The sequence below is a fragment of the Erythrolamprus reginae genome, chromosome 3 (assembly GCF_031021105.1).
Source record: "Erythrolamprus reginae isolate rEryReg1 chromosome 3, rEryReg1.hap1, whole genome shotgun sequence".
Lineage (NCBI taxonomy): Eukaryota > Metazoa > Chordata > Lepidosauria > Squamata > Dipsadidae > Erythrolamprus > Erythrolamprus reginae.
The window spans coordinates 258,015,781-258,043,750 of record NC_091952.1 but is presented as its reverse complement, the minus strand read 5'-3'; the positions used below and the strand labels follow the sequence as shown (position 1 = coordinate 258,043,750).

At 46.5% G+C, this 27,970-nt stretch overlaps 2 protein-coding genes across 4 annotated transcripts; one reads left to right on the top strand and one right to left on the bottom strand.

Moving 5' to 3' along the window:
* Nucleotides 1-205: 205 nt before the first annotated feature.
* Nucleotides 206-25,115, bottom strand: LOC139165285 (flap endonuclease 1-like). 3 transcript variants are annotated; one of them, XM_070748459.1, is made up of 11 exons: nt 24,821-25,115; nt 22,477-22,567; nt 20,249-20,351; nt 15,344-15,398; nt 15,190-15,257; nt 12,866-12,999; nt 10,626-10,686; nt 9,465-9,596; nt 4,562-4,713; nt 3,021-3,177; nt 206-2,219 (listed from the first exon to the last, which is right to left on the bottom strand). In XM_070748459.1, the coding sequence occupies exons 1-11, from the start codon at nt 24,900-24,902 to the stop codon at nt 2,157-2,159; spliced, it is 1,098 nt and encodes a 365-aa protein (XP_070604560.1). In that variant the 5' UTR covers nt 24,903-25,115; the 3' UTR covers nt 206-2,156. The 3 variants fall into 3 exon arrangements, with proteins under 3 accessions (XP_070604560.1, XP_070604562.1, XP_070604561.1); XM_070748461.1 differs by having other exon boundaries at nt 22,477-22,562; XM_070748460.1 differs by lacking the exon at nt 3,021-3,177.
* On the top strand, nt 25,106-27,898 carry TMEM276 (transmembrane protein 276). The gene is made up of 3 exons (XM_070748462.1): nt 25,106-25,232; nt 25,856-25,961; nt 27,032-27,898. The coding sequence occupies exons 1-3, from the start codon at nt 25,180-25,182 to the stop codon at nt 27,557-27,559; spliced, it is 687 nt and encodes a 228-aa protein (XP_070604563.1). The 5' UTR covers nt 25,106-25,179; the 3' UTR covers nt 27,560-27,898.
* The last annotated feature ends 72 nt before the right edge of the window (nt 27,899-27,970 follow it).

The window sequence follows — 27,970 nt, the reverse complement described above, 5'->3', positions numbered from 1 at the left end:
CTGCAATCTTTAAAATCCTCTGAATTAATATACAGTATATATTTCTTTCCAATTTTTTTAGGTTGGTTTTTTTTACATGGCCATCAAACATAACCAAATGTTCCTTCATGTTGTTTACACTTCTGCCAAAGATTCAAAGCACATGTAGTTCTCAACTTACAACAGTTCAGTTAACATTCAAAGTTACAACAGCAGTGAAAAAAGCAACTTATGACCATTTTTCACACTTATGACCACTGAAGCATCTTTATGGTCCCATGATCAAAATTTGGATGCTTGGCAGCTGAATCCTTTATGCATCCCAGACAATTTCTCTGGTAACAAATACGAACAATACATCATTTTATTAAAAAATTCTCTTTAACACAAAGTATATTTTAATCCTTTCAACCACCTATTTTCCCACTGTTCCCTTTGTATATTACCAAGGTTTTAGTGCATTTTCTCACCATGCATTCTTTCATTCATTATTCTTGTTTCAAGTTTCAATTTTAAAAATAACATTCACATTCTTAGTACATAATTTGGTTTCAAACTTCCATTGTTTGAAACCATAAAATATTTTATCCACCTTAAGTTTTTCTAAAAATTTTACATTAAAAAGAAACTATTGAGAAAAATATCGTTCTGTTGTTAAATCTTCTCTATGTTTTATTTTTATTTGGGGAATCCACAGCATGATACCATGGTCTTTCGAGACAGAAGGATGCCAATGCAATTATATTTTACAATCCACTTGAGAAAATTCAAATTACTTCAGGATAAATTAGCCAATTTATGTTTACTTATCCTTTCTCTCGTCTATCAAATACTTCTTTAATTAAAAGGCACAAAGGTGTTTTGAGACAGAATCTCTATTTCTGTTTATTCTACACTCTTAAAAATAGCCCACCTGTCACAACCATTTTTAAAATCTACAGTAGCTTTGTCATACCACAATAGAATGGAATGGAATGGAAGTCTTTATTGCCCAATTGGACACCCAAGGAATTTGTCTTTGGTGCAGAAAAGATACATTTGTCAAGAATCATGGGGTACAACACCTGATGATTGTCATAAGGTACAAATAAGCAGTCAGAAAACAGGCCAAAAGTTAGTGGAAAACAAGTCATAGAATTAAGACAACGCAATTGCTGTTCCCCAGTGTAATTCTCTTCTATCTCATCACCTCGAGGCTCGACTACTGTAACGCTCTCTACATGGGGCGACCTTTGAAGAATGTTTGGAAACTTCAGATCGTGCAGAATGCAGCTGCGAGAGCAATCATGGGCTTCTCTAAATATGCCCATGTCACATCAACACTCCGCAGTCTGCATTGGTTGCCGATCAGTTTCTGGTCACAATTCAAAGTGTTGGTTATGACCTATAAAGCCCTACATGGCATCGGACCAGAATATCTCTGGGACCGCCTTCTGCCGCACGAATCCCATCGACCAGTCAGGTCCCACAGAGTGGGCCTTCTCCGGGTCTCGTCAACTAAACAATGTCGTCTGGTGAGACCCAGGGGAAGAGCCTTCTCTGTGGTGGGTCCAACCCTCTGGAACCAGCTCCCCCCAGAGATTAGGATTGCCCCCACCCTCCTTGCCTTTCAGAAACTCCTTAAAACCCACCTCTGCCGTCAGCCATGGGGGAATTGAGACATCTCCCCCTTGCCCATGTAGTTTCTGTGTATGATTCGACTGTGTGCTTGTTTTTTATATATTGGGGCTTCTTTTGGATTTTTTAACCTAAAACTGTAATTTAGATTGCGAAATATTACATTTGTTACTATGTATTGTTTTTTACCATTGTTGTGAGCCGCCCTGAGTCTACGGAGAGGGGCGGCATATAAATCCAATAAATCTAATCTAATCTAATCTAATCTATCTAACTGTGCTTAATTTGTAAGGGGGCATCAATCATTTGACTGATTTTGCTCAGCTGAAAGACGCCGATACTGATTGATGCGATGCTCATTATTGACAGCTTTGTATGTGTGTCTGTGTGTGTGTTTGTGTATGTGTGAAGACAGCAGAAGCTTTTCCTGGAACCCGACAAGGCGTATAATGCAAGGCAAAAGGGAACCGATGGAGCACTGATGGCGTCACCTAGTTCGGTAATGAAGCGTCTTAACAGGAAAGCTGCCAAGTTCGGAGAGCACCAAGGGAATCGCTCCCTCAAATTGCTGGGACTGTTTCAGACAACTTTGGCTTCTTCCTGGCAGGTGGACGGGTGGGCACCTGTGTAGAAGAGGGGAGGGGGAGAGTGTTAGTGAAACAGGCAAGCAACCTGCTTTTATAGGATGTTGGTATTGCATTTTTTGGAGTATATAAACTTCAGAAGAGAAGGATTGAGGGGCGGTGATTTCTGACAGTCTCCAAATGGGTGAACAGTGCAGTCATGCTGTAGGGAAAGCGAGTAGGATGCTTGGCTGCATAGCTAGAGGTATCACAAGCAGGAAGAGGGAGATTGTGATCCCGCTGTATAGAGCTCTGGTGAGACCACATTTGGAATAATATTGTGTTCAGTTCTGGAGGCCTCACCTACAAAAAGAGATGGATCAAATTGAGGGGGTCCAAAGACGGGCTACAAAAACGGTGGAAGGTCTTAAGCATAAAATGTATCAGGAAAGACTTCATGGACTCCATCTGTATAGTCTGGAGGACAGAAGGAAAAGGGGGGACTTGATCGAAACATTTAAATAGGTTAAAGGGTTAAATAAGGTTCAGGAGGGAAGTGTTTTTAATAGGAAAGTGAACACAAGAACCAGGGGACACAATCTGAGCTTAGTTGGGGGGAAAGATCAAAAGCCACAGGAGAAAATATGATTTGACTGAAAGAGTAGTAGATGCTTGGAACAAACTTCCAGCAGACGTGGTTGGTCAATCCACAGGAACTGAATTCAAACATGCCTGGGATAAACACAGATCCATCATCTACCTCATCCTTTCATCCTGCTCTCTACTTCCACACTATGCCTGACTCCTCTTTTTTTGGAGCTGGGAGGGGAGAACAGCCTTCCTCTTCTTCTTCTTCCTCACCTTCTTTGGACATTTCTGAACCGGGAAGAAATCTTTCATGGTCTTGGTTGCCTTCCTTGGCCTCCCTCTGGCCTTGGAGACGGAGTCCCGGGCTTCTTCACTGAGCTTCCGGCGGGCATCTCGCCACCTCTGTAGGCGACCCCGAACTCGGATCTCTCTGCGGAAGAGGGGGTGAGGGGAAGATGGCAAAAGGGAGGCAGGCACAGGGGTGATTTACCCCCACTTCATTCATTCATTCATTCATTCATTCATTCATTCATTCATTCATTCATTCATTCATTCATTCATCAATCAGTCCTCCTTTATTATCACCACTACCATTCTTTAAAACAGTGTTTCCCAACCTTGGCAACTTGAAGATATTTGGACTTCAACTCCCAGAATTCCCCAGCCAGCATTTGCTGGCTGGGGAATTCTGGGAGTTGAAGTCCAAATATCTTCAAGTTGCCAAGGTTGGGAAACACTGCCTTAAAAAACCTCCCTTCCAGCACAGGTGATGTTACTTATGAGGGTCGCCCAGAAAGTAATGCACCACATTTTTTTTCTCAGCCTACAGCAATGGTACGAATGCGAAACTTTAGATATACATCACTTGAATGGTCAGGAGTGCGTGTGTAAATTTTGCGTGTCTTCAGACAGAGAGCGTAGCTGCAGCAGTGTTTCCAAACGGTGTCTGTAAGCGATGTACGTTACAAGCAACGTGTCATCATTGAATTTCTCACTGCGGAGAAAGAAACTGTTGGGAACATTCACCAATGTTTCTGTGCAGTTGATGGAGAATCGACAGAAGTACGGTTAGTCGCATTTTGAGGATGATGAAGAGGTGATTCGCACGGTGCAGAAATAGCTTCGTGACCAGAACAAGGAGTGGTACCGACAGGGCGTACAGGCCCTTGTGTCTCGCTGGACGGAAGGCCATAGAAGGGGACGGAGATTACGTGGGAAAATAGGGAGCGTAGAAGAAACCTCGTTCTCTCTTGTGTGTAAGTTTCATTGAGTTCAATAAATAATTGTTGAAGAAAGAAAATGTGGTGCATTAAGTTCTGGGCGACCCTCGTAGTTGGGTCATGAAAAGTCTGCAACAAAATAGAGGCCACAATCTGAGGTTAGTTGGGGGGAAAGATCAGAAGCAACATGAGAAAATATTTGATTGAAAGAGGAGTAGATGCTTGGAACAAACTCCCAGCAGACGTGGTTGGTCAATCCACAGTCACTGAATTGAAACCTGCCTGGGATAAACATAGATCCATCCTAAGATAAAATCCAGGAAAGAGTCTAAGGGCAGACGATATGGACCAGGAGGTCTTTTTCTGCTGTCAATCTTCTAGGTTTCTCTGTTTCTAACACCAGGGGATGTTCAGTTCCCATCCTGCTGGGTTGAGAGGGAGCCCGGCCTTCAGAGCGTCTTCATGACCACCTACTCACCCAGCGGACTCCTCGCCGGGGCCACAGAGCAGATGCCGATGCCCTAAGACCCAGCCCCTCCCCTCTTGTGGGGCTCAACGTGGTGTGTGTGTGTGTGTCAATCGCCTTCCACTCACTTCATGTGCTTCTCGTGCGCCAGGAACCTCACTACACCCTCCTCGTCCACCTCCTTCCACTCCAGCACCACCTGGCCCGGGTCCGTCACCTCCGGCTGCAGAAAGAGACGCCGGGCCTCCTCCAGGCACCAGCCGTCCGGCACAGGGTGTTTCTGCAAGGGGAGAAGAGCAGGTAGAAACATAAAAACATTGAAGATTGATGGCAGAAAAGGTCCATCTAGTCTGCCCTTATACTATTTCCTGTATTTTATCTTAGGATGGATCTATGTTTATCCCAGGCAGGTTTAAATTCAGTCACTGTGGATTTATCTACGACGTCTGCTGGAAGTTTGTTCCAAGCATCTACTACTCTTTCAGTATAATAATATTTTCTCATGTTGCTTTTGATCTTTCCCCGAACTAACTTCAGATTGTGTCCCCTTGTTCTTGTGTTCATTTTCCTATTAAAAACACTTCCCTCCTGGACCTTATTTAACCCTTTAATATATTTAAATGTTTCGATCGTGTCCCCCCTTTTCCTTCTGTCCTCCAGACTACACAGATTGAGTTCATGAAGTCTTTCCTGATACGTTTGATGCTTAAGACCTTCCACCACTCTTGTAGCCCGTCTTTGGACCCGTTCAGTTTTGTCAATATCTTTTTGTAGGTGAGGTCTCCAGAACTGGACACAGTATTATTCCAAATGTGGTCTCACCAGCGCTCTATATAGCGGGATCACAATCTCCCTCTTCCTGCTTGCTATACCTCTAGCTATGCAGCCAAGCATCCTACTTGCTTTCCCTACCGCCTGACTGCACTGCTCACCCGTTTTGAGGCTGCCAGAAATCACTACCCCTAAATCCTTCTTTTCTGAAGTTTTTGCTAACACAGAACTGCCAATACAATACTCAGATTGAGGATTTCTTTTCCCCAAGTGCATTATTTTACATTTGGAAACATTAAACTGCAGTTTCCATTGCTTTGACCATTTATCTAGTAAAGCTAAATCATTTACCATATTACCGACCCCTCCAGGAATATCAACCCTATTGCATACTTTAGAGTCATCGGCAAATAGGCAAACCTTCCCTACCAAACCTTCCCCTGTAGCCTTAGCAACAGCATGTAGACTCATTTACTGCTTTAAAGTGCTTTCCCAGCCCCCTCTAAGCGGTTTGCAAAATGAGCCTCTTGCCTCCAACCATCCGGGTCCTCACTTGACCCCCCTTGGATGGAGGGAAAGCTGAGTCCACCTGGAGCCTGTGGGGAGATCTGAACCGCTGAATTACAGCTGAAGGAGCCTGCAGGGCTGCAGTCCAACTAGTGCAGTACTGCAGGCCACTAAAGCTGAGTGCTGCAGGTCAGCAGTTCAGATCTCATCACCGACTCAAGGTGGACTCAGCCTCCCATCCTTCCGTGGTGGGTCAAATGAGGACCTGGATGGTTGGGGGCAAGAGGCTCAGTCTGTCAACCGCTTAGAGCAGTGTTTTTCAACCAGTGTGCCGTGAGACATGGTCAGGTGTGCTGTGGGGAAATTAAATATGCATCCCCAAACTACCATCCTGCCAGGATCTCCCTTTTGGGTTCATCGAAACAGGCCCAGGTTTCACACTAAATGAGTATTTAGAAACTACAGTGATCTCTCGATTAGCACGGGGGTTACGTTCCAAGACCTCCCGCGCTAATCGATTTCCGCGTTATAGTGGTGCGGAAGTAAAAACCACCATCTGCGCATGCGCGCCATTTTTTTCATGGCCGCACACGCGCAGATGGTGGAGTTTACGTGTGGGCGGCGGGGAAGACCAAGGGAAGGTTCCTTCAGCCGCCCAACAGCTGACCTGCTCCGCAGCGCGGAAGCAGCGAGGAGCCGAAGATGGGGTTTCCCCGTTGCCCAGGCAAAGGGGAAACCCCATCTTCGGCTCCTCGCTGCCGCCGCGCTGCGGAGTGGATCAGGTGTTGGGCGGCTGAAGGAACCTTCCCTTGGTCTTCCCACCGCCCAGGCAAAGGGGAAACCCCAAGATCGCTTGCCGCTTGCCGTATTGCAGCTTGGAGCCTTGCTTCGCCTCCTTCGCTGCAATACGGCAAGCGGCAAGCAATCTTGGGGTTTCCCCTTTGCCTGGGCGGCGCTGGGGCCATGCGGAGCCGCTCATCTAGGGGGGCGTGGACCGGCAAGGTGCCCTCCGCTCTCTCTCTTTCTCTCCCTGTTACCGGTGTGGTATAAGAGAGAGAAAGAAAGAGAAAGGAGGGCGACTTGCCAGTCCACGCCCCCCTGGATGAGCGGCCCCGCATGGCCCCAGAGCCGGACTCCGCCGTTGCCTCCGCCCTTGTTCGGCTCTGCAGCTGAGAGGCCACGTCCACCCCCTCCTCGGTGTCCCCGGCACCCAGCGTCCCCACGCCGCCTCCACCTCCCGGTAATGCGCCCGACCTCTGCCTCTCTCTTTCTCTCTCATATACCACGCCGGCAACAGGGAGAGAAAGAGAGAGAGAACTAGCGCGGACTTATTTTTTAATTAATATTTTTTGAAAAACCGCGTTGCAGCGTTTCGCGCTAATCGAGACCGTGCTAATCGAGGGATCACTGTATATTTGTTAACTATATGTATAAAATGTACTGTGTTAGAGTGTCATTTGGTGTCATTTTGGTTGGTGGTGTGCCCCAGGATTTTATAAATGCAAAAAATGTGCCGCGGCTCAAAAAAGGTTGAAAATAGCAGGCTTAGAGGTTAAAAAGTGCTATTGCCAACATGTTGTAAGCCGCCCTGAGTCTAAGGAGAAGGGTGGCATTAAAAAATAGACATTAATTAGCCATTTCCCTGCAGCTCTTTCATGATCCAAACTAGGTAACACCATTAGGGCCAGGCAGCATTATCAGCCAGCCCTGAGGATGTCACCTCGTTGGGTAATGAAACGCCTACCAGAAAACCATCAACCTCAGAAAGCACCAAGAACCAAAATTGAATGGTCGCCATGATGCAAAAAGGATGTGGAGACTCTAGAAAAAGTGCAGAGAAGAGCAAGAAAGAGGATTAGGGGATAAATGGAGGCTGAAACATACGAAGAGCGGTTGCAGGAACTGGGCACGGCTAGTTTAATGGAAAGAAGGACCAGGGGAGACAGGATAGCATCCTTCCAGTATCTCAGGGGTGGCCCCAAAGAAGAGGGAGTCAGGCTATTCTCCAGAGCTCTTAAGGGTAGAACTAGGAGCAATGGGTGGAGATTAAACAAGGAGAGAAGCAATTTAGAACTAAGGAGAAATTTCCTGATAATTAGAACAATTAATCTCTAGAACTTGTGAATGTTCCAACACTGGGAGTTTTTAAGCAGATGTTGGACAACCATCTGTCTGAAGTAGTGGAGGGATTCCTGCCTAAGGGGGTTGGACTAGAAGACCTCCAAGGCCCCTTCCAACTCTGCTGTTATTATTACCTTTGATTCTATTCTGTTCTATTCTAATGTGTTTTGATTTCAAGCCTGAAGCTACAAATATTCTCCTTCCCTTTCCTCCTGGTTGTCTACAGAGTGGGATCATCCCAGTTTTGTGGTGAATTCGGAGGAGCAGCTGTTAAGTCCTGGCTGGGCCCAGAAGGCATTTGCAGGAGGGGGAGGCCACCCCCACCCTCCCTGCACCCCCTCTCCCCTTCTCCCAGGGCCTCCCTCTTTCCCCTAATCCCATCAGAGGTTGCCATGCAGACCCATCAACCACCCGCAGGCAGCCAGAGATAAAACCAGGTTTACAAGCCATTCACAGGACTATAAAAACATTTAAAAGGAAGATATTTAAAAAATGGGATTAGCACTGATTGTGTTACCTAGTCAGTTAATGCAATGAAATGATGGAACTCTGAGAGCCTCAAGGATGCCCCTCTTTGTTGGTTTGATTAATTTAATACGACTAGTTTTTTTCTCGTCCTTCCTGTCACCCATTTCCTCCCACTTAGGGCTGTATGACTGTCACTTGTTGCCTGTATTCTTAAGATTTCTATTAATATTGTTTCCTCATTGCTTATTTGACCCCAATGACAATCATTAAGTGTTGAACCTCATGATTCTTGACCAATGTCTCTTTTTCTTTTAAGTCCACTGAGAGCATCTGCACCAAAGACAAATTCCTTGTGTGTCCAATCACACTTGGTAAATAAAGAATTCTATTCTATTCTATTCCATTCCATATTCTATTCTATTTTCTATTCTATTCTATTTTCTATTCTATTTATTCCATTGCATATTCTATTCTATTCTATTTTACTCTATTCTCTTTTCTATTCTATTCTATTCTAAAGCACCTTTGGGGTTTCACGGGTGTGTTAGGAAGTGGGGCCTCTACCGCCCGGTAACAGCATCTGGCGTCCGGCCACGGAACAAGCTGCCCGCCTGCAGAGGGTCAAGAGCAGGACGGAGGGCAGGGGGCAAGAGCCGCCAGTCATAGTTCCCTCTAAGCTGAGCAGTGAGCCATGGCGCACTTAAAAATCACCATCAACTCAGAGTTTTCCAAACCTGCCCAGAAGCCGAGAGGGAAAGAGTGAGAGGGAAGGAGAGAGAGAGGAAGAGAGGAAGAGAGAGAAACAGATAGAAAAAAGAGAGGAAGGAAAAGAGAAAGAAAAAGAATGGGAGTAAGGAAGAGAGAAAGAAAATCAAAATCTACTTTGAAACTAGCTCAACTATTTAAGTGGCATTTTGATATTGATAGAGTTGCCCTATTATGAGCTCACTGTTATAGACACACAGTACAGTATTTTATTTTGAAATTCTCTCAGGCAAAACAGGGGGGGGGGGGGGTTTATTTATTTGTTTGTTTGTTTGTTTGTTTGTTTATTATTTCGGTGCCGCCCAGTCCCAAAGGGACTGCCGCTCAGACACTATACTTTTCCGCCCCCCCCCCCCCCCCAAAAAAAAATTAGAGGGAACACTGCTGCCAGATGGTCACCTCGCGGCTTGTGTTCCGCAGCACCCCCTCGATGCTCCCGTGCAGCTGCAGCAGCTTCCGCGCCTTCTTGGGGCCCAATCCTCGGACTTTGTTGCAGTAGTCGCAGCCCAGCAGAATGCAGAGATCCACAAACTGGATCCGGCCAAGAGAGAGCAAAGGGGGGGTGGGAGAGAGAGAGACAAGTGGGTCCATTGCTTTGCAAAAGAGCCTAAGAAGAGCCCGGCTGAATCAGTACAAAGCCCATGGAGTCCAGCCTTCTGTGTCCCACAGCGGCCCCACAATTGTCCCTGGGGATCTTGAGCAGAAAGAGAAGGCAAGACCCTCCCTTTCCCCTGACCCCCAACAAATGGGACCCAAGGGAGCCCTGCCTGCCTCAACCAACACAGGGGTGGCACATGGACATCCGTTTCAATAACCACCTATGATACACTTGGCATCCCTGAATCTGTCTAATGCTGCCTTGAAGCTATTGAGGTTGACAGCTGTCACGACCTCTTCTGGAAGGGAATCCCATCAACCAAGGACCCTCTGGGTGAAGAAGAAATATTTCCCTTTATCTGTCCTCACTTTCTTACCCGTGAGCTTTAGGGAGGGGCCCCTCGTCCTAGGATTGTGTGATAGAGAAAAGAATTTCTCTCTCTCCACCTTTTCTATCCCATGCAGGATTTTATACACTTCGATCAAGTCATGTATTCAACACCATCTTTCAAGGCTGAAGAGACCAAGGCCTTGCAACCTGTTTTCGTAAAGGGGGGTCCTTCCACCCCCAACCTACCTAGACTTTTCTGGAAATCTACACAGGAAAAAGACACAGAGTTGGAGGGAATCTGCAGAGGGAACTCAACCCAAAGTATTAAACTAGAGAAATGTTGTTTTTAAAATTTGGAAAAACTAATAAATAATTTTTAAAAATAAAGATAAGCTGCAGCCCAGTGTCTGGAGGTGGGGGCTGCTTTTGTCTCTCTCTCGGGAACAGCTGCGGAGCCCCAGTTCTGCTCGGCTACCAAACCCAGAGAAGGAGGCAGGGAAAATGTAATGTATTCTAATGTATCATTGTTTGATTCTATTGTTGCACGCCGCCCTGAGTCCCTTTGGGATTGGGCGGCATATAAATAAATTAAATTAAATTTATTTATAATAAATTAAATTACTGCCCCTTACCTGCTCCTGAGTCACCCCAAGCTTTTGCAGGACGATGGGCAAGGAGATCTCTTCCAGCGGTCTGGGGGGGAAGAACCAAATGGAGATTAATTAATTAATCTAATTCATTAATTTTAAAAAATTAAAAAATGTAATTTAAGAGTTTTAGAAAATTTAAACAGCTTTCCATGCTCTTTGGCATACTGTGTAGTTACGTCCACCACTGTGAATTGCAGATGTGCAGCGCCCCCTAGAGTCGGACTTCACTGCCAGAGGAAAACCACCACGTTTAAATAATAATAATGAGATGAAGTCCACATGCCTCAAAGTTGCCATGGCTGAGGAATTGTGGGGGCTGAAGTCCACAAGCATTAAAAGTGACCACATATGAGGCATGGCCAGAGGAATCATTGAGTCTGTCATCTGCACCTCCATCACTGTCTGGTTCGGTTCTGCAACCCAACTAGACCGACACAGACTTCAGAGGAGAATCAGGACTGCAGAACAAAACAACGGCTGCCCACCTGCCTTCCATGGAGGATTCATGTAGACTGCACGGGTCAAAAAGAGGGGGGGGAATATTGACTGACCACTCACATCCTGGACACAAACTGTTTCATCTCCTACCCTCAAAATGTCACTACAGAGCCCTGCACACCAAGACAACTAGACACCATAATAGTTTTTTCCCAAACGCCATCACTCTGCTAAACAAATAATTCCCTCCACACTGTCAAACTATTTACTAAATCTGCACTGCTATTTCTAGTAGTTTTGTCTCATCCTTCCTATCCCCCATCTCCTCCCATTTAGGACTGTATGACTGTCACTTGTTGCTTGTATCCTTAAGATTTCTTTAAAAAATAAATATTTTTATTGGCTTTTTAAAAGGCAGAAACAAAACACAGTGACAACAAAAAAACAATATGCAGCAAAGGCATTAAACATGAAAACATATTTATAGTTACATTTCTGTTCTTCGTTTTCCCTATTTTTGGTTTAATTTACATTTATCTTATTTCTCACTTTCTATCAATCCAATTATAAAATTTATCCCGCACAGTGTAATATTCTTCTTCCTGTTTCTTCTGTAACTCTAAAGTAAGTTTAGTCCATTTTCCGCATTTTAGTATTTTTAAAATTGCCAGATCCTTAGTTGGTACGTTTTCTTTTTTCCAATTCTGAGCAAAAATCAAATGGGGTGCCATTAATACATGTACTATCAAATAATAGTTAGCCTTTTCGTGTTGTCCTCTGATTATTCCTAATAAAAATATCTCGGGCTTAAATTCAAATTCAAAGTTTAATATTTCTTTTACCATATTTTGAACCATAATCCAGAATTTCCTTGTTTCTGGGCATAACCACCTTATTATTATTATTATTATTATTATTATTATTATTATTATTATTTATTGGATTTGTATGCCGCCCCTCTCCGTAGACGTGGGGCGGCTAACAACAATGATAAAAAACAACATGTAACATGTAACAATCCAATTTAATAAAACAACTAAAAACTCTTATTATAAAAAAACCAAACATACACACAAACATACCATGCATAACTTGTAATGGCCCAGGGGAAGGAATATCTTAACCCCCCTATGCCTGGCGATAAAGGTGGGTCTTGAGTAATTTGTGAAAGACAAGGAGAGTGAGGGCCGTTCTAATCTCTGGGGGGAGTTGATTCCAGAAGGCAGGGGCCACCACAAGCATACGTGGTAGTAAGTACCATGCGTTGACTTACATTTCCAACAATCGCTTTTCAAGCCTGGATAAATTTTTGCTAATATTGCCGGGCACAATGGCACCGGTAGAACATCTTACATTGATTCTCTCTCTATGGAACCAAAATTGTTAGTTTATAATTAAGTTTCCAAAACTTTTCCCATTCTTCTTATTGAATAGTATAGCCAAAGTTGGTCATCCAAGCAAGATTTCTATTAATATTGTTTCCTGATTGCTTATTTGACCCCAATGACAATCATTAAGTGTTGTACCTCCTGATTCTTGACAAGTGTCTCTTTTCTTTTAAGTCCACTCAGAGCATCTACACCAAAGACAAATTCCTTGTGTGTCCAGTCACACTTGGCCAAGAAAGAATTCTGTTCTATTCTGTTCTGTTCTAGTCTGGGAGTTGAAGTCCACCAGCATCTCAACATTTAAAGACCACAGTAGCTTACGCTCTGGGGCTAAGCTGCCGTTAGTCCTTGGGGAGTGGGGCAGCATATAAATTGAATTCATTGAATTAAGCTCACCTTTTCTTCACGCCCAGATGCCGCAGGAGGCGCAGGGCTCCAAAGGGCAGGGCGTCCAAGTCTTCCGTGGCTACACACCAGGCGTTTCCAGATTTCACCAGGGCGGCACAGGTGGCTTCTGCCTCCGCAGGAGCCTAGGTCAGACACAAAGGGAGACTCTGCTATCAGGTGGAGGTTGAAACGAAGGCCTCGGATTAAGAAAGTCAAGCCTAGGGGGGTTCTGGTTTGAATGCAGACGTTTCATCACCCAACTAGGTAACATCATCAAGGCTAAAAGGAGGCAGGATATTTATTTATTTATTTATTTATTGATTGATTGATTGATTGTTAGAGTTGAAAGGGACCATGCAGGTCATCAAGTCCCACCCCCTGCCTGAGCAGGAATCCTAAAGCACCCCAGCCAGATGGCAGCCCAATCTCCTCTTGAACGTGTCCAGAGTTGGGGAGTTCACAACCTCTGCAGGCAGGTTGTTCCACTGGTTGATCGCTCTGACCGTCAGGAAGTTCTTCCTTACTTCTAGGTTGAATCTCTCCTTGGTCAGCTTCCAGCTGTTGTTCCTTGTCCAGCCCTCTGGTGCCCTGGAGAATAGAGTGACCCTCCTCCTCTCTGTGGCAACCCCTCATATAGGTGAGCCGGGGTGGCGCAGCAGGTAGAGTGCTGTACTGCAGGCCACTGAAGCTGACTGTAGATCTGCAGGTCAGCAGTTCAAATCTCATCACCGGCTCAAGGTTGACTCAGCCTTCCATCCTTCCGAGGTGGGTCAAATGAGGACCCGGATTGTGGGGGCAATATGCTGGCTCTGTTAAAAAGTGCTATTGCTAACATGTTGTGAGCCGCCCTGAATCTAAGGAGAAGGGCGGCATAAAAATTGAATGAATGAATGAATGAATGAATAAATAAATAAATAAATAAATATACTGCTATCATGTCCCCTCTGGCCCTCCTTTTCTCCAGGCTGTCCATGCCCAGTTCCCGCAATCCCTCTTCGTAAGTCTTGTTTCAAGACTTGCTCTCTTTATATACAGCTGGTTGGCTTCTGCTTGGACAAGAAACTACACTACTTCAGACAGATGGTTATCCAACATCTGCTTAAAAACTTCCAGTGTTGGAGCATTCACCACTTCTGGAGGCAACTCCTGTTCCACAGATTAATTGTTCTCACTGCAAGGAAATGTCTCCTTAATTCTAAGTTTCTTCTCTCCTTGTTTAGTTTCCACCCATTGCTTCTTGTCCTACCCTGAAGGTGCTTTGGAGAATAGCTTGACTCCCTCTTCTTTGTGGCAGCATCTGAGATATTGGAAGGCTTCTAGCATGTCTCCCCTGGTCCTTCTTTTCATTAAACTAGACATAAACCCAGTTGCTGCAACCGTTCTTCGTATGTTTTAGCGTCTGCTCCCCTAATCATTTTTGTTGCTCTTCTCTGCACTTTTTCTAGAGTCTCAACATCCTTTTGGCATCTTGGTGACCAAAACTGAATGCCATATTCCAGGTGTGGCCTAACAAGGCCTTATAAAGTGTCATTAACCCTCCACGTGATCTTGATTCTCTCCCTCTGTTGATGCAGCCTAGAACTGTGTTGGCTTTTTTGGCAGCTGCTGCACACGGCTGGCTCCTATTTCCATGGTTGTCCACTAGGACTCCAAGGTCCCTCTCACAGTTGCTACTGTTGAGCAATGTACCACATGTACTGTACCTGTGTGTTTTGTTTTTCTTGCTTAAATGTAGAACCTGACTTTTTTCACCCTTGAATTTCGTTTTGTCAGCGAGTGCCCATTGTTCAAGTCTGTCCAGACCCTTCTGTATCTTGAGCCTGTCTTCTGCAGTGCTGGCTATTCCTGCCAGTTTGGTGTCATCTGCAGATTTGATAAGTTCCTTCCCTCTCACAGATGCTATTTGATCTGTCTCAGGGGTAGGCCAAGTTGGCTCTTCTATGACCTGTGGACTTCAACTCCCAGAATTCCTGAGCTAGCATGATTAGTTCAGGAGTTCTGGGTGTTGAAGTCCACAAGTCATGGAAGAGCCAACTTTGCTTAGCACTAGACTAGAAGACCTCCAAGGTCCCTTCCAGCCCTAGGATTCTATGATCTAGGGCAGGGGGTTGGCCTAGAGTATTGGTAGGCCACGTTGGCTCTTCTATGCCCTGTGGACTTCAACTCCCAGAATTCCTGAGCTAGCATGATTGGTTCAGGAATTCTGGGTATTGAAGTCCACAAGTCATGGAAGAGCCAACTTTGTCTAGGTAGCCCAAAACACACCTTTCCCCCCATCCCAAAGCAAGGAGCTGCTCTCTTCAATGCCTCTAAATAAGACGCCCGACTGTTACCTGGATGTACGGAACTCCCAGGAGGGTCAAAAGAGTCTCGAAGTCTCGTCTTGGGGGGACATCAGACTCTGAAAGGCAGGCAGAGGCGGGTGAGGGCTGGAATCTTGGAGACCCATCACCCCATCCCAGCAAGAAGGGAGTCTCTGGCCTTTACCTGCAGTCCCCCTCCTCCTCCTCCTGGCTCCGGAAAGGGCGGCCCGCTTGGCCAGCTGCAAGAGAAAGGAGAATAGTTGTCGATGGGGAATTCTTGATATTCTCTGAGCTCGGGTTCTTGGGTTTTTTAGCAGATGTTTCAGTTCTGGAGACCTCACCTACAAAAAGATATTGACAAAATTGAAGGGGTCCAAAGACAGGCTACAAAAATGGTGGAAGGTCTCAAGCATAAAACGTATCAGGAAAGACTCCATGAACTCCATCTGTATAGTCTGGAGGACAGAAGGAAAAGGGGGGACATGATCGAAACATTTAAATATGTTAAAGGGTTAAATAAGGTCCAGGAGGGAAGGGTTTTTAATAGGAAAGTGAACCCAAGAACAAGGGGACACAATCTGAAGTTAGTTGGGGGAAAGATCAAAGGCAACATGAGAAAATATTATTTTACTGAAAGAGTAGTAGATCCTTGGAACAAACTTCCAGCAGATGTGGTAGATAAATCCACAGTAACTGAATTTAAACATGCCTGGGATAAACATATATCCATCCTAAGATAAAATACAGGAAATAGCATAAGGGCAGACTAGATGGACCATGAGGTCTTTTTCTGTCGTCAGTCTTCTATGTTTCTAACCTAACTATGTAATTTTTATTTTATTTTATTTTATTATTTTATTTTAATTTGTTTGTTTGTTTATTTATTTATTTATTTATTGATTGGATTTGTATGCCGCCCCTCTCCATAGACTCGGGGCGGCTAACAACAATATAAGACAACATAAACAAATACAATATTTAAGTTTAAGTTAAATTTAAAAAACCCTAATTTAAGAACCCAATCATTCATACACACATACCAAGCATAAATTTTATAGGCCTAGGGGGAGGGAAAGTATCAATTCCCCCATGCCTGACGACAGAGGTGGGTTTTAAGGAACTTACGAAAGGCAAGGAGGGTGGGGGCAACTCTGATCTCTGGGGGGAGTTGGTTCCAGAGGGTAGGGGCCGCCACAGAGAAGGCTTTTCCCCTGGGTCCCGCCAGATGACATTGTTTAGTCAATGGGACCCAGAGAAGGCCCACTCTGTGGGACCTAACTGGTTGCTGGGATTCTTGCGGCAGAAGGCGGTCCCTGAGATAATCTGGTCCGGTGCCATGAAGGGCTTTATAGGTCGTAACCAACACTTTGAATTGTGACCGGAAATTGATCGGCAACCAATGTAGACTGCGGAGTGTTGGTGTAACATGGGCATACTTAGGGAAGCCCATGATTGCTCTTGCAGCTGCATTCTGCACGATCTGAAGTTTCCGAACACTTTTCAAAGGTCGCCCCATGTAGAGAGCGTTACAGTAGTTGAGCCTCGAGGTGATGAGGGCATGAGTGACTGTTGTGAGCAATGAGTCCCGGTCCAGATACGGCCGCAACTGGTGCACCAGGCGAACCTGGGCAAATGCCCCCCTCGCCACAGCCGAAAGATGGTTCTCTAATGTGAGCTGTGGATCGAGGAGGACGCCCAGATTGCAGACCCTCTCCGAGGGGGTCAAGGATTCCCCCCCCAGGGTAATGGACGGACAGATGGAGTTGTCCTTGGGAGGCAAAACCCACAGACACTCCGTCATATCCGGTTTGAGTTTGAGTCTATTAATAATAATTTAATAATAATAATTTATTGGATTTGTATGCCGCCCCTCTCCGTAGACTCGGGGTGGCTAACAACAATGATAAAAACAGCATGTGACAATCCAAAAATAAAACAACTAAAAACCCTTATTATAAAACCAAACATACACACAGACATACCATGCAATATTATTATTATTATTATTATTATTATTATTATTATTATTATTATTATTATTATTATTAAGATTTGTATGCCGCCCCTCTCTGAGGACTCGGAGCAGCTCACAACAAAATACAATGTCACAAATCCAATATATTAAAAAACCCATTAAAACCCCATTATTAAAAACCATACAACTCAGACAGACCATACACATAGCCTTAGCCTAGCCTAGGGGCAACTCAGTTACTCCATGCCTGGCGACATAGGTGGGTTTTGAGTAGCTAATATCATAAGTACTACAAGGGAAGGGGGCTTGGAGAGAGGAAGAGGAGAACCGTGGGGTCCTTGGTGCCCTCTGAGCTTAGCGGTTGCCTTGGAGACGTTTCCTCACCCAACTAAGGAACATCATCAGTGGTAGAAGGGGGTTGTTTGCAGTGGGGAGGAGTTTAAGTTTAATTGGTTTAAGTTTAATAGGATTTGTCCTCTCCGAGGACTTGGGGCGGCTCACAGCATATATAGAAGACAAACTTCTATAGGAAGTTTGGAGGAGGAGGAGAAGGAAGAAGAAGGAGGAGGAAGAGGAGGAGAAAGAGGAGGAGGAGAAAAATGAAGAGAACAGGACAAGAGGAGGAGAAGGAGGAGGAAGAGGAGGAGGAGGAGGAGCAGAAAGATGAAGAACAACAAGAAGGAGGAAGAGGAGAAAAAAGAGGAAGAGAACAGGACAAGAAGAGAAGAAGGAGGAGGAAGAGGAGAAGAAAGAGGAGGAGCAGAAAGATGAAAAACAACAAGAAGGAGGAAGAGGAGAAAGAGGAGGAGGAGAAAGAGGAAGAGAACAGGACAAGAAGAAGAGGAGAAGAAGAGAAGGAGGAGGAGAAAAAGGTCGCTGGGGTCCTTGGTCCCTTTGAGCTTATCAGTTTCCTGGCAGACGTCTCCTGACCCAACTAGGGAACATCATCAGTGCTACAAAGGAGTTGGGTTTGCAGAGACGAGGAGGAAGAGAAATTGGAGGAGGAGTGGGAGGAGGAAAAGGATTCTGGGGTCCTTGGCGCTCTCTGAGTCTGGCTGTTTTCTTGCAGACGTTTCCTGACCCAACTAGGGAACGTCACCCATGCAAGAGATTTCCTTTGCCGGGCTTCCCGAACTCGGTCCTTTCGGTGGGCTATTTGGCTTCCCCTGAAGCCCAGGAGATCTCCCTTCCCCCTGTATTTTTTATCTTACAATGGATATATGTTTGTCCCAGGGTTTAAATTCGGTTACTGTGGATTGACCAACCACGTCTGCTGGAAGTTTGTTCCAAGGATCTACTACTCTTTCAGTAAAATAATACTTTCTCATGTTGCCTTTGATCTTTCCCCCAACTAACTTCAGATTGTGTCCCCTTGTTCTTGTGTTCACTTTCCCATTAAAAACACTTCCCTCCTGAACCCTATTTAACCCTTTAACATATTTAAATGTTTCGATCATGTCCCCCCTTTTCCTTCTGTCTTCCAGACTCTACAGATTGAGTCCATTAAGTCTTTCCTGATACGTTTTATACTTAAGACCTTCCACCATTCTTGTAGCCCGTCTTTGGACCCGTTCAATTTTGTCAATATCTTTTTGTAGGTGAGGTCTCCAGAACTGAACACAGTACTCCAAATGTGGTCTCACCAGCGCTCTATATAAGGGGATCACAATCTCCCTCTTCCTGCTTGTTATATCTCTAGCTATGCAGCCAAGCATCCTACTTGCTTTTCCTACCGCCCGACCACACTGTTCACCCATTTTGAGACTGTCAGAAATCACTACCCCTAAATCCTTCTCTTCTGAAGTTTTTGCTAACACAGAACTGCCAATGCAATACTCAGATTTAGGATTCCTTTTCCCCAAGTGCATTATTTTACATATGGAAACATTAAACTGCAGTTTCCATTGCTTTGACCATTTATCTAGTAACGCTAAATCATTTACCATATTACAGACCCCTCCAGGAATATCAACCCTATTGCACACTTTAGAGTCATCGGCAAATAGGCAAACCTTCCCTACCAAACCTTCCCCTATGTCACTCACAAACATATTAAAAAGAATAGGACCCAGAACAGACCCTTGTGGCACACCGCTTGTAACCTGACTCTGCTCAGAATACTCGCCATTAACAATAACTCTCTGATGTCTATGCTTCAGCCAGCTTGAAATCCACTGAACTATCCAGGGATTAAGTCCAATCTTCACTAATTTATCTATCAGCTCTTTATGTGGAACCGTATCAAAGGCTTTGCTGAAGTCCAGATAGGCAATATCCACGGTACCACCTTCATCCAACACCTTTGTGACATAGTCAAAGAACTCAATGAGATTAGTCTGACACGATTTGCCTTCAGTAAAGCCATGCTGATTTGGGTCCAATAAGTTATTGTTTTTTAGATGCTGATTTATCCTCTTTTTGAGTAGAGTCTCCATCATTTTAACTACAACTGATGTCAAGCTAACTGGCCTGTAGTTTCCAGCTTCTTCTCTACTGCCCTTCTTGTGGATAGGCACAACACTGGCCATTCTCCAATCCTCAGGAACATCTCCTGTTAACAGGGATTGGTTAAACAAATCAGTCAGGGGGGTAGCAATGACAGATCTGAGTTCTTTAAGAACTCTGGGATGGATGCCATCTGGACCCATTGCCTTATTTATCTTTAATCTTTCAAGTTCTTCTAAGACATCGGCTTCTAAGATCACTGGAGCTGAATCCGTACAGCTGGAAGCAATGCTATATCCCTCTATAGTATTATTATTATTTTGTAAGGTGTCTTTTGAGAAAACTGAACAGAAGTAGCTATTGAAATGGTCAGCGATCTCCTTATTCCCATCAATGCATGTATTATTCCCGGTACTAAGCTTTGTGATGCTGCAGTTTTTCTTCTTCCTATCACTAATATATCTGAAGAAGGTTTTATCCCCCTTCTTTACAGATTTTGCTATTTCTTCCTCTTTTGAGGCTTTAGCAGCATATATTATCTGTTTCGCCTCCTTCTGTCTCATTTTATACACCTCTCTATCAGCTATACTTCCAGACTCTTTATACCTCCTATAGGTCGATCTGGGCCTCATCACCCACCTCCCCTACCCCACCAGATTCCTTACGCACCACTGGCTGCTTCAGTTCGGGGGGCTTCCCATCAAAGACGAAGAGGGGCTTCAGGCCGTTTTCCAACAGGTGGAGCGTCCGGAAGAAGAGACCCCGCAAGGCACTGGAAGGGAAGACGAGAAGAGCAGGAAAATTCAACCAAGTGAAATGGACTGTCCATCAGTGTCACTTCCCAAGTGGACAGATTGATTTCACAGAAGTTTGATTTACTCGGAGTTATATTCTGTTGCTTAAGTGTCCCCTTTATTTTTTTGAGCAGTGTTTATATACAGGGTGTCCCAAAAATGTATACACATTTTAAATAATTGTAAATTTATAATTTTATTATTTCAAAAATGTAAAAGTATTTACAAGTATCATTTTATTGTTTTTTTTCACTGCATTTTAACTAATTTTAACTAATTGTAAATAGCCAATAATTAAACTGTGTTTATTTTGCAGATTCAATCCCTGAACACAATAATGACAGCTAGACTAACCTTCGAAAACAAATAAAAACAATAAAATAAAACAATAACAATAAAATGATACTTGTAAATATTTTTACATTTTTGAAATAATAAAATTATAATAAACATCAAGTTTATAATTATTTAAAGTGTGTATACATTTTTTGGGGACACCCTGTATACGTATATGTATATGTATACAGTGATCCCTCGATTTTCGCGGGTTCAAAGTTCGCGAAACGGCTATACCACGGTTTTAAAAAAAATATTAATTAAAAAATACTCCACGGTTTTTTTTCTATACCACGGTTTTTCCCACCCGATGACGTCATACGTCATCACCAAGTCACTTCTCTCTCTTTCTCTTTCTTTCCTGTCATTCTCTGCTTCAATCATTTTCTCATTTCTCTTTTTTCTCCCCTTTTTTCTATCATTTCTCTCTCTCCTTCTCTCCCTCCCTCTCTGTGAGAACGCCTGCCCCGCCTGTCCTGCAGCCCCCTCGCTGATAGCTGGGACGAAAGCACTCTCAGCTAAGGGACTGTGAGAGGGGCGGGGTGGGCATTCTCAAAGCGCTCAGAGGAGCTAGCGGTTGAATGAGGAGGATGAGAAGCCGTAGCCGCCAGCGCTGCTGCAGGAGGACCCGTGTCCCAAGAAAGCCGGTGAGAGGGGCGGATCGGGCGGGCAGGGGGTAGCGGTGAGGGGGCCGGAGGCGCTGGGGGGGCGGGGGCAGCCGACATTCAAAACAATCTTTGCCGGCCTCCGCACTTTCGTCGCTCCCCACCCCCAACTTCAAGCCCGGCTCCTTGCGCTGCCTTGAAAAAGGGTGCGTGGGGGTAGTTTTTGGCTGTCCATAGCCAAAAATGGTGTTTTTACTTCCGCACCACTACTTCGCGGAAATTCGACTTTCGCGGGCGGTCTTGGAACGCAGCCCCCACGAAAATCGAGGGAACACTGTATATGTATTCGTAGATTTTCATGGCTATAGGTAGTAGGTCTTGTCGTATTTGGGTCGTTTCCCATTGGACCAGAATACCTCCGGAACCGCCTGCTACCGCACGAATCCCAGTGACCGATAAGGTCCCACAGAGTTGGCCTTCTCCAGGTCCCGTCAACTAAACAATGGCGTTTGACAGGCCCCAGGGGAAGAGCCTTCTCTGTGGTGGCCCCGGCCCTCTGGAATCAACTCCCCCCGGAGATTAGAACTGCCCCCACCCTCCTTGTCTTTCGTAAACTACTCAAGACCCACCTATACCGCCAGGCATGGGGGAGTTGAGACACCTTTCCCCCAGGCTCTTTATATTTTATGTTTGGTGTGTATGTGTTGTTTGGTTTTTAAATATGATAGGGTTTTATGTGCTTTTTAATATTAGATTTGTTTTCGCTATAATATTGTTTTTTATTATTGTTGTGAGCCGCCCTGAGTCTTCCGAGAGGGACGGCATACAAATCTAATAAATAATAATAATAATAATAATAATAATTATTATTATTATTATTATTAGCCGGAAGCTGGAAGCCCTAGCCTGAAGATGATGACTGGGACATCGTCGAAATGGCACCAAGATTCTACCTACCTGTGCAGGTGAGCCAGGCAATGAAAGGGGCAGAGAGCGTATCCCAGGCAGAAACTGACCCTCCCGCCCCTGTTGTTCCCAGCCTGGAAGGAGCAGGTGCGAATCCTCCATCCCACGGATGGTCCAGCCTCCTTCGGTGGCGACTCATTCCACCTGCTTTTTTGGGGTGGGGGGAAAGAGGAGGCCGTTCCTGCCCTTTGCCCACCTGATGTTCTGCCCGTGGCGGTTGATGATCTCCGGCATGGCTGTGCGGAACTGATAAATGGCCACAGAAATGTCCACAGCGACCACCTGCCCTGTGCCACGGGGGAGGAGAAAGGTAGATGAGCAGGCGGGAGGGCAACGGATCCTTCTGGCCACCCCCCTACCCCTTCGCCGGTCAACCTCCACTTGCACCAGTGCCCACTAGCCTATTGGCAGGGCCCACCCTCCAAACCATCTTGCTCTTTCTGTCCTTCCTTCCTTCCTTCGTCTTATCTTCCTTCCTTTCTATCTTTCCTTTCTTTCTTTCTTTCCTTCCTTCCTTTCTCTCTCCTTTCTTCCTTTCTTTCTCTCTTTCTTTCCTTCCTCTCTCTCCTTCCTTCTTTTCTTCTCTTTCTCTCCCTCTCCTTCCTTCCTCTTTCCTTCCTTCTTTCCTTTCTTTCTCTCTCCTTCCTTCCTCTCTTTCTTTCCTTCCTTCCTCTCTCCTTCCTTTCTCTCTCTCTCTCCTTCCTTCTTTTCTCCTTTCTTTCTCTCCCTCTCCTTCCTTCCTTTCTCTCTCCTTCCTTCCTTTCTCTCTTTCTTTCCTTCCTTCCTCTCTCCTTCCTTCCTGTCTCTCTCTCTCTCCTTCCTTCCTTCCTTCTTTTCTTCTTTCTTTCTCTCTCTTTCTCCTTCCGTCCTTTCCTTCCTTCCTTCCTTGTCTCTTTTATTTACACAAACGAACATTAAAAACATTGCACACTTTGTGACCATCCTGCTTGGTCATTCCATTATATAATGTTTACCTAAGAGTTACTACCCCAATTGTTCAATGTAGGAGGGCTTTCCGGAAAGTAAGGTTACAAGGCATTTGGCTCTTGCGGGAGAAGTTGGCATTCCTATCGTGTAGTGGGAATCCAGCGGAAGAGACCGAGCAGTGCCAGGGGTCAGTGGATCATCGACTGGTATTGTGGGGAAGGTGAGAGATGAGCGTCCAGTTTCCCTCCAAGGGCGAAGGGTGTGCGGCAATGCGCTCCCTGAATGCGAAGGGCATGAACGCTGCTGCGATGGGGGCCCAAGATTTTTCTCACCCACTGCTGGGTGTTGAATTTGTTGGCTGAAGGAGGATGGGTGTGGCACCACTGCATTGATTGACGTTCGCTCTCTGGAGTCGGGTGATCAGCCCAAGTTTCATCTCCTGTCACTCTACAGTTGTGAAAAGCCTGGCCTTCAATCTCGAAACGGTCAAGGAAATCTCGGACGGCATTGACTTTGTGGAGTTTATGCACTTCAGGAAGCACCTTGGGCGCCCATCGCAGCAGCGTTCCTGTCCTTAGCATTCGGGTAGCGCATGACAGCGCATACTCCACCCTTGGAGGGAAACGGAATGAGGAAGCTCCTCTCTAACCTTCCCCACAACGCCGGTCGAGGATCCACTGACCACTGGCACCGCTCACTCTCTTCCGCTGGCTTCCTGCTACACATTACTCACACCAACTTCCCCCGTGAACATTCCCCGCATGAGCTACGGGCCTTGTAACCTGACTTTCCAGATAACACTGGTATGTTGCTTTTTGATCTCACATGGGCATCCCTGCTCATTATTCACTGAAAGTCGTCTTTGGTCTCCAGGGCACATAAAGCATCTTGCTGACTTCCCGAAAAGGCCCCCCTTCGCACTCTGTGCATGCTCAGGGACTGAAGGCAAGGGGGTCTTTCTTGCATGCTCAGGGACACAGAGAGCAGAGGGGGGGCTTTTGCACTCTGTGCATGCTCAGGGACTGAAGGCAAGGGGGTCTTTCTTGCATGCTCAGGGACACAGAGAGCAGAGGGGGGGCTTTTGCACTCTGTGCATGCTCAGGGACTGAAGGCAAGGGGGTCTTTCTTTCATTCATTTCATTTCATTTCATTTATTGGATTTATATGCCGCCCCTCTCCGAAAACTCGGGGCGGCTTGCATGCTCAGGGACACAGAGAGCAGAGGGGGGGCTTTTGCACTCTGTGCATGCTCAGGGACTGAAGGCAAGGGGGTCTTTCTTGCATGCTCAGGGACACAGAGAGCAGAGGGGGGGCTTTTGCACTCTGTGCATGCTCAGGGACTGAAGACAGGGGGGTCTTTCTTGCATGCTCAGGGACACAGAGAGCAGAGGGGGGGCTTTTGCACTCTGTGCATGCTCAGGGACTGAAGACAGGGGGGTCTTTCTTGCATGCTCAGGGACACAGAGAGCAGAGGGGGGGCTTTTGCACTCTGTGCATGCTCAGGGACTGAAGGCAAGGGGGTCTTTCTTGCATGCTCAGGGACACAGAGAGCAGACGGGGGACTTTTGCACTCTGTGCATGCTCAGGGACCGAGGGGACGGAACGGCGCTCACCGTTGTACTCCTGCAGGCTGGCGGGGCGCACGGCGTCCGGGGTCGCCTCCTTGATCAGGTCGGCCAGCTTGACGATCCCCATCGTGGCGCGGGTGGAGGAGTCAAAGGCCCCGCGGGAGGTTTTGGGGAAGCGGGCGCTGGCTCACCTCCCCGTCCGGGGCCGCTCGTGCAAACGACGGGACAGCCGCTCCCATCATCCGCGGCCAGCCGGGGCGCACGATCCCTCCCTCACCGCCCCACCTTCCCGAGAACCCGGAAGGTTGCCCCTAACTGCGCGTGCGCCGAAGGATCGCCCTTGACGGCCTCGCGAGACTCTATGGTTCCGAGCTCTTGGGGCCGCTCTAGCCTAGGAGAGCTCTATGCGGGGCGCTCGGAGGACGCTGGGCTTAGCGGAGGAGGCAAATCGGGCTGTGTAAGGAGGGAGGTCGGGCGACGGGGTGTGGGGGGCGGAGGGCGTCGCTTTTGCACTCTGTGCATGCTCGGGGACTGAGGGCAAGTGCGCTTTTTTTTTGCATGCTCAAGGACCAAGGACAGACCGCTACTCTTTGCACTCTGTGCATGCTCAGGGACTAAGGGCACGCGGGCCTTTTTGGCATGCTCAGGTAGACTGAGAGCAGACAGGGGACTTTTGCACTCTGTGCATACTCAAGGACTCTGCACGTTTGGGGAGACCTTTGGACGTTTGGGCCTTTTTTGCATGCTCAGGGAGACCGAGGGCAGAGGGGGGAAATTTACACTCTGTGCATGCTCAGGGACCGAGGGCAGGCGGGCCTTTTTGGCATGTTCGAGAGGACCGAGAGCAGACTGGGGACTTTTGTTCTCTGTGCATGCTCAGGAGGTCGGGGTGGTGGTGGTTATAACCGAACCAGTTATACACACAGTACTAACCCCCTGCAAGGAGCCTCTGTTGTGGGCTACATGCCCATTGCTCCTGCGGCCTTGCCTCTTCCTGGCTTGGATAGGGGGCAGCTTGTGGGGGTTGCCTGCCTGTCCAGATAATCCCCCCCACCCCACCCCACCCCGTTTCTCTTGCAGAGGCTCCATCCCAATGCCCAGCTGGCCAGAACAGGACCTGGCTACCTTCCTTGCCAACCTCCTGCTGCCTGCTGTCTGTCTGTATTCGGCCGTTCGGACCTTCCAGGTAAGAAACTGGGCTGGTTGGCGGGGGACGCAGGCGAGACTCACCTGCAGGTTTCATGCGCCCACAACAGCCTTGGAGGGCGCACCAGTAGCACCGAAGATGGCAGTCCCTCACTGATTATGGGTGAAATGAGTGAACCATGCGGTCAGGCGGTAGGGAAAGCAAGTAGGATGCTTGGCTGCATAGCTAGAGGTAGAACAAGCAGGAAGAGGGAGATTGTGATGCCGCTATACAGAGTGCTGGTGAGACCCCATTTGGAATAATACTGCATCCAGTTCTGGAGACCTCACCTACAAAAAGATATTGATCAAATTGAACGGGTCCAAAGACGGGCTACAAGAATGGTGGAAGGTCTTAAGCATAAAACGTATCAGGAAAGACTTCATGAACCTCAATCTGTAGAGTCTGGAGGACAGAAGGAAAAGGGGGGACATGATCGAGACATTTAAATATGTCAAAGGGTTAAATAAGGTCCAGGAGGGAAGTGTTTTCAATAGGAAAGTGAACCCAAGAACAAGGGGACACAATCTGAGGTTAATTGGGGGAAAGATCAGAAGCAGTGTGAGAAAATATTATTTGACTGAAAGAGTAGTAGATGCTTGGAACAAACTTCCAGCAGACGTGGTGGGTAAATCCACAGGAACTGAATTGAAACATGCCTGGGATAAACACAGATCCATCCTAAGGTAAAATACAGGAAATAGTAGAAGGGCAGATGAGATGGACCAGGGGGTCTTTTTCTGCCGTCAATCTTCTTATGTTTCTATTATGATGTATTGGCAGTTCTGTGTTAGCAAAAACTTCAGAAGAGAAGGATTTGGGGGTCGTGATTTCTGACAGTCTCAAAATGGGTTTGATGGACCATGGGGTCTTTTCCTGCCGTCCATCTTCTATGTAGATTTTATGATGAATGATTGAGAGGTGAATGTTTTAATCTACGGGGTTTTATAGATTGTATCATGGCTTTATCCTTGTCCATTGGAGGAGGGGAGCTTATAAATCTAATAAATCTAATTTAATCACCCCCACCCCCAGGACTGAAGCCCCCCTTTGCTACCTTTTATCCGCAGATCAACCGGGGAGCTGCAGCTGGCTTTTTCCTCCAGGCCTTGGGGCCCCTCCTGGAAACCCTCCCCTTTGGGTCCTCCTGGCAAGGGGCCCAACCCCCAGACCACACTTGGCCGTGCACAGTGGTCGGCCTGCCCTTGCTGGCCTTCGGCTTCCACTGGCTGAACGGGGACTGCTTCACGGCCAACGTCCTCCTGGGAGGCGCCCTGATGCTGGCCGGGGGCTGGGGCTACTTCACCGAAGAAGGCAAAGCCGTGGTGGTCCATTCGGTCATCTCGGTGGTCACCATCACCATCTTCATCGTCTCTATCTTTACCGGAAGCGCCTATGGGGTGATGGGAAGCCTCTTGCTGGCGATGGCCAGCCTGCTGCCCGGAACTGGACTGTGGCCCCTGTGGGCACCGAAGGAGTCCGATGCCGTCCGCTGTCTCACGGCAGCCGCCCACCTGGCCCTGTGCCGGGCTCTCCAAGCGCAGCATCTAGAACTGGGCAACAGCTATCGGGAGTGGTTGCCCGTGGTAGCTTCTTGATGGGGAGGCCTGTGGTCCGGGGGGTGTCGAGGGAGGGAGAAACACCAATCTAAGGGACCGCAGGAATGCTGTTGGGTCAGTAGGAAGCGCAGGGCCAGACCACTCCTCGAATACAGCTCATCTGTCTAGATGACCTGACCACATTTCGGACATAAACACTAGAAAATGTCCAGAGATAATAATTATAATAATAAATTATTAGATTTGTATGCCGCCCCTCTCCAAAGACTCGGGGCAGCTAACAACAACATAAACAGTGTACAAATCCAATTTTTTAAAAATACTATTTCAAACCCTTATAATAAAATAATCACACAATCTAATCAAATGATACACCAACCTTGACAATTGGGGTGTGTGTTAATTTCCCCATGCCTGGTGGCAAAGATGAGTTTTTAATGACTTATGAAA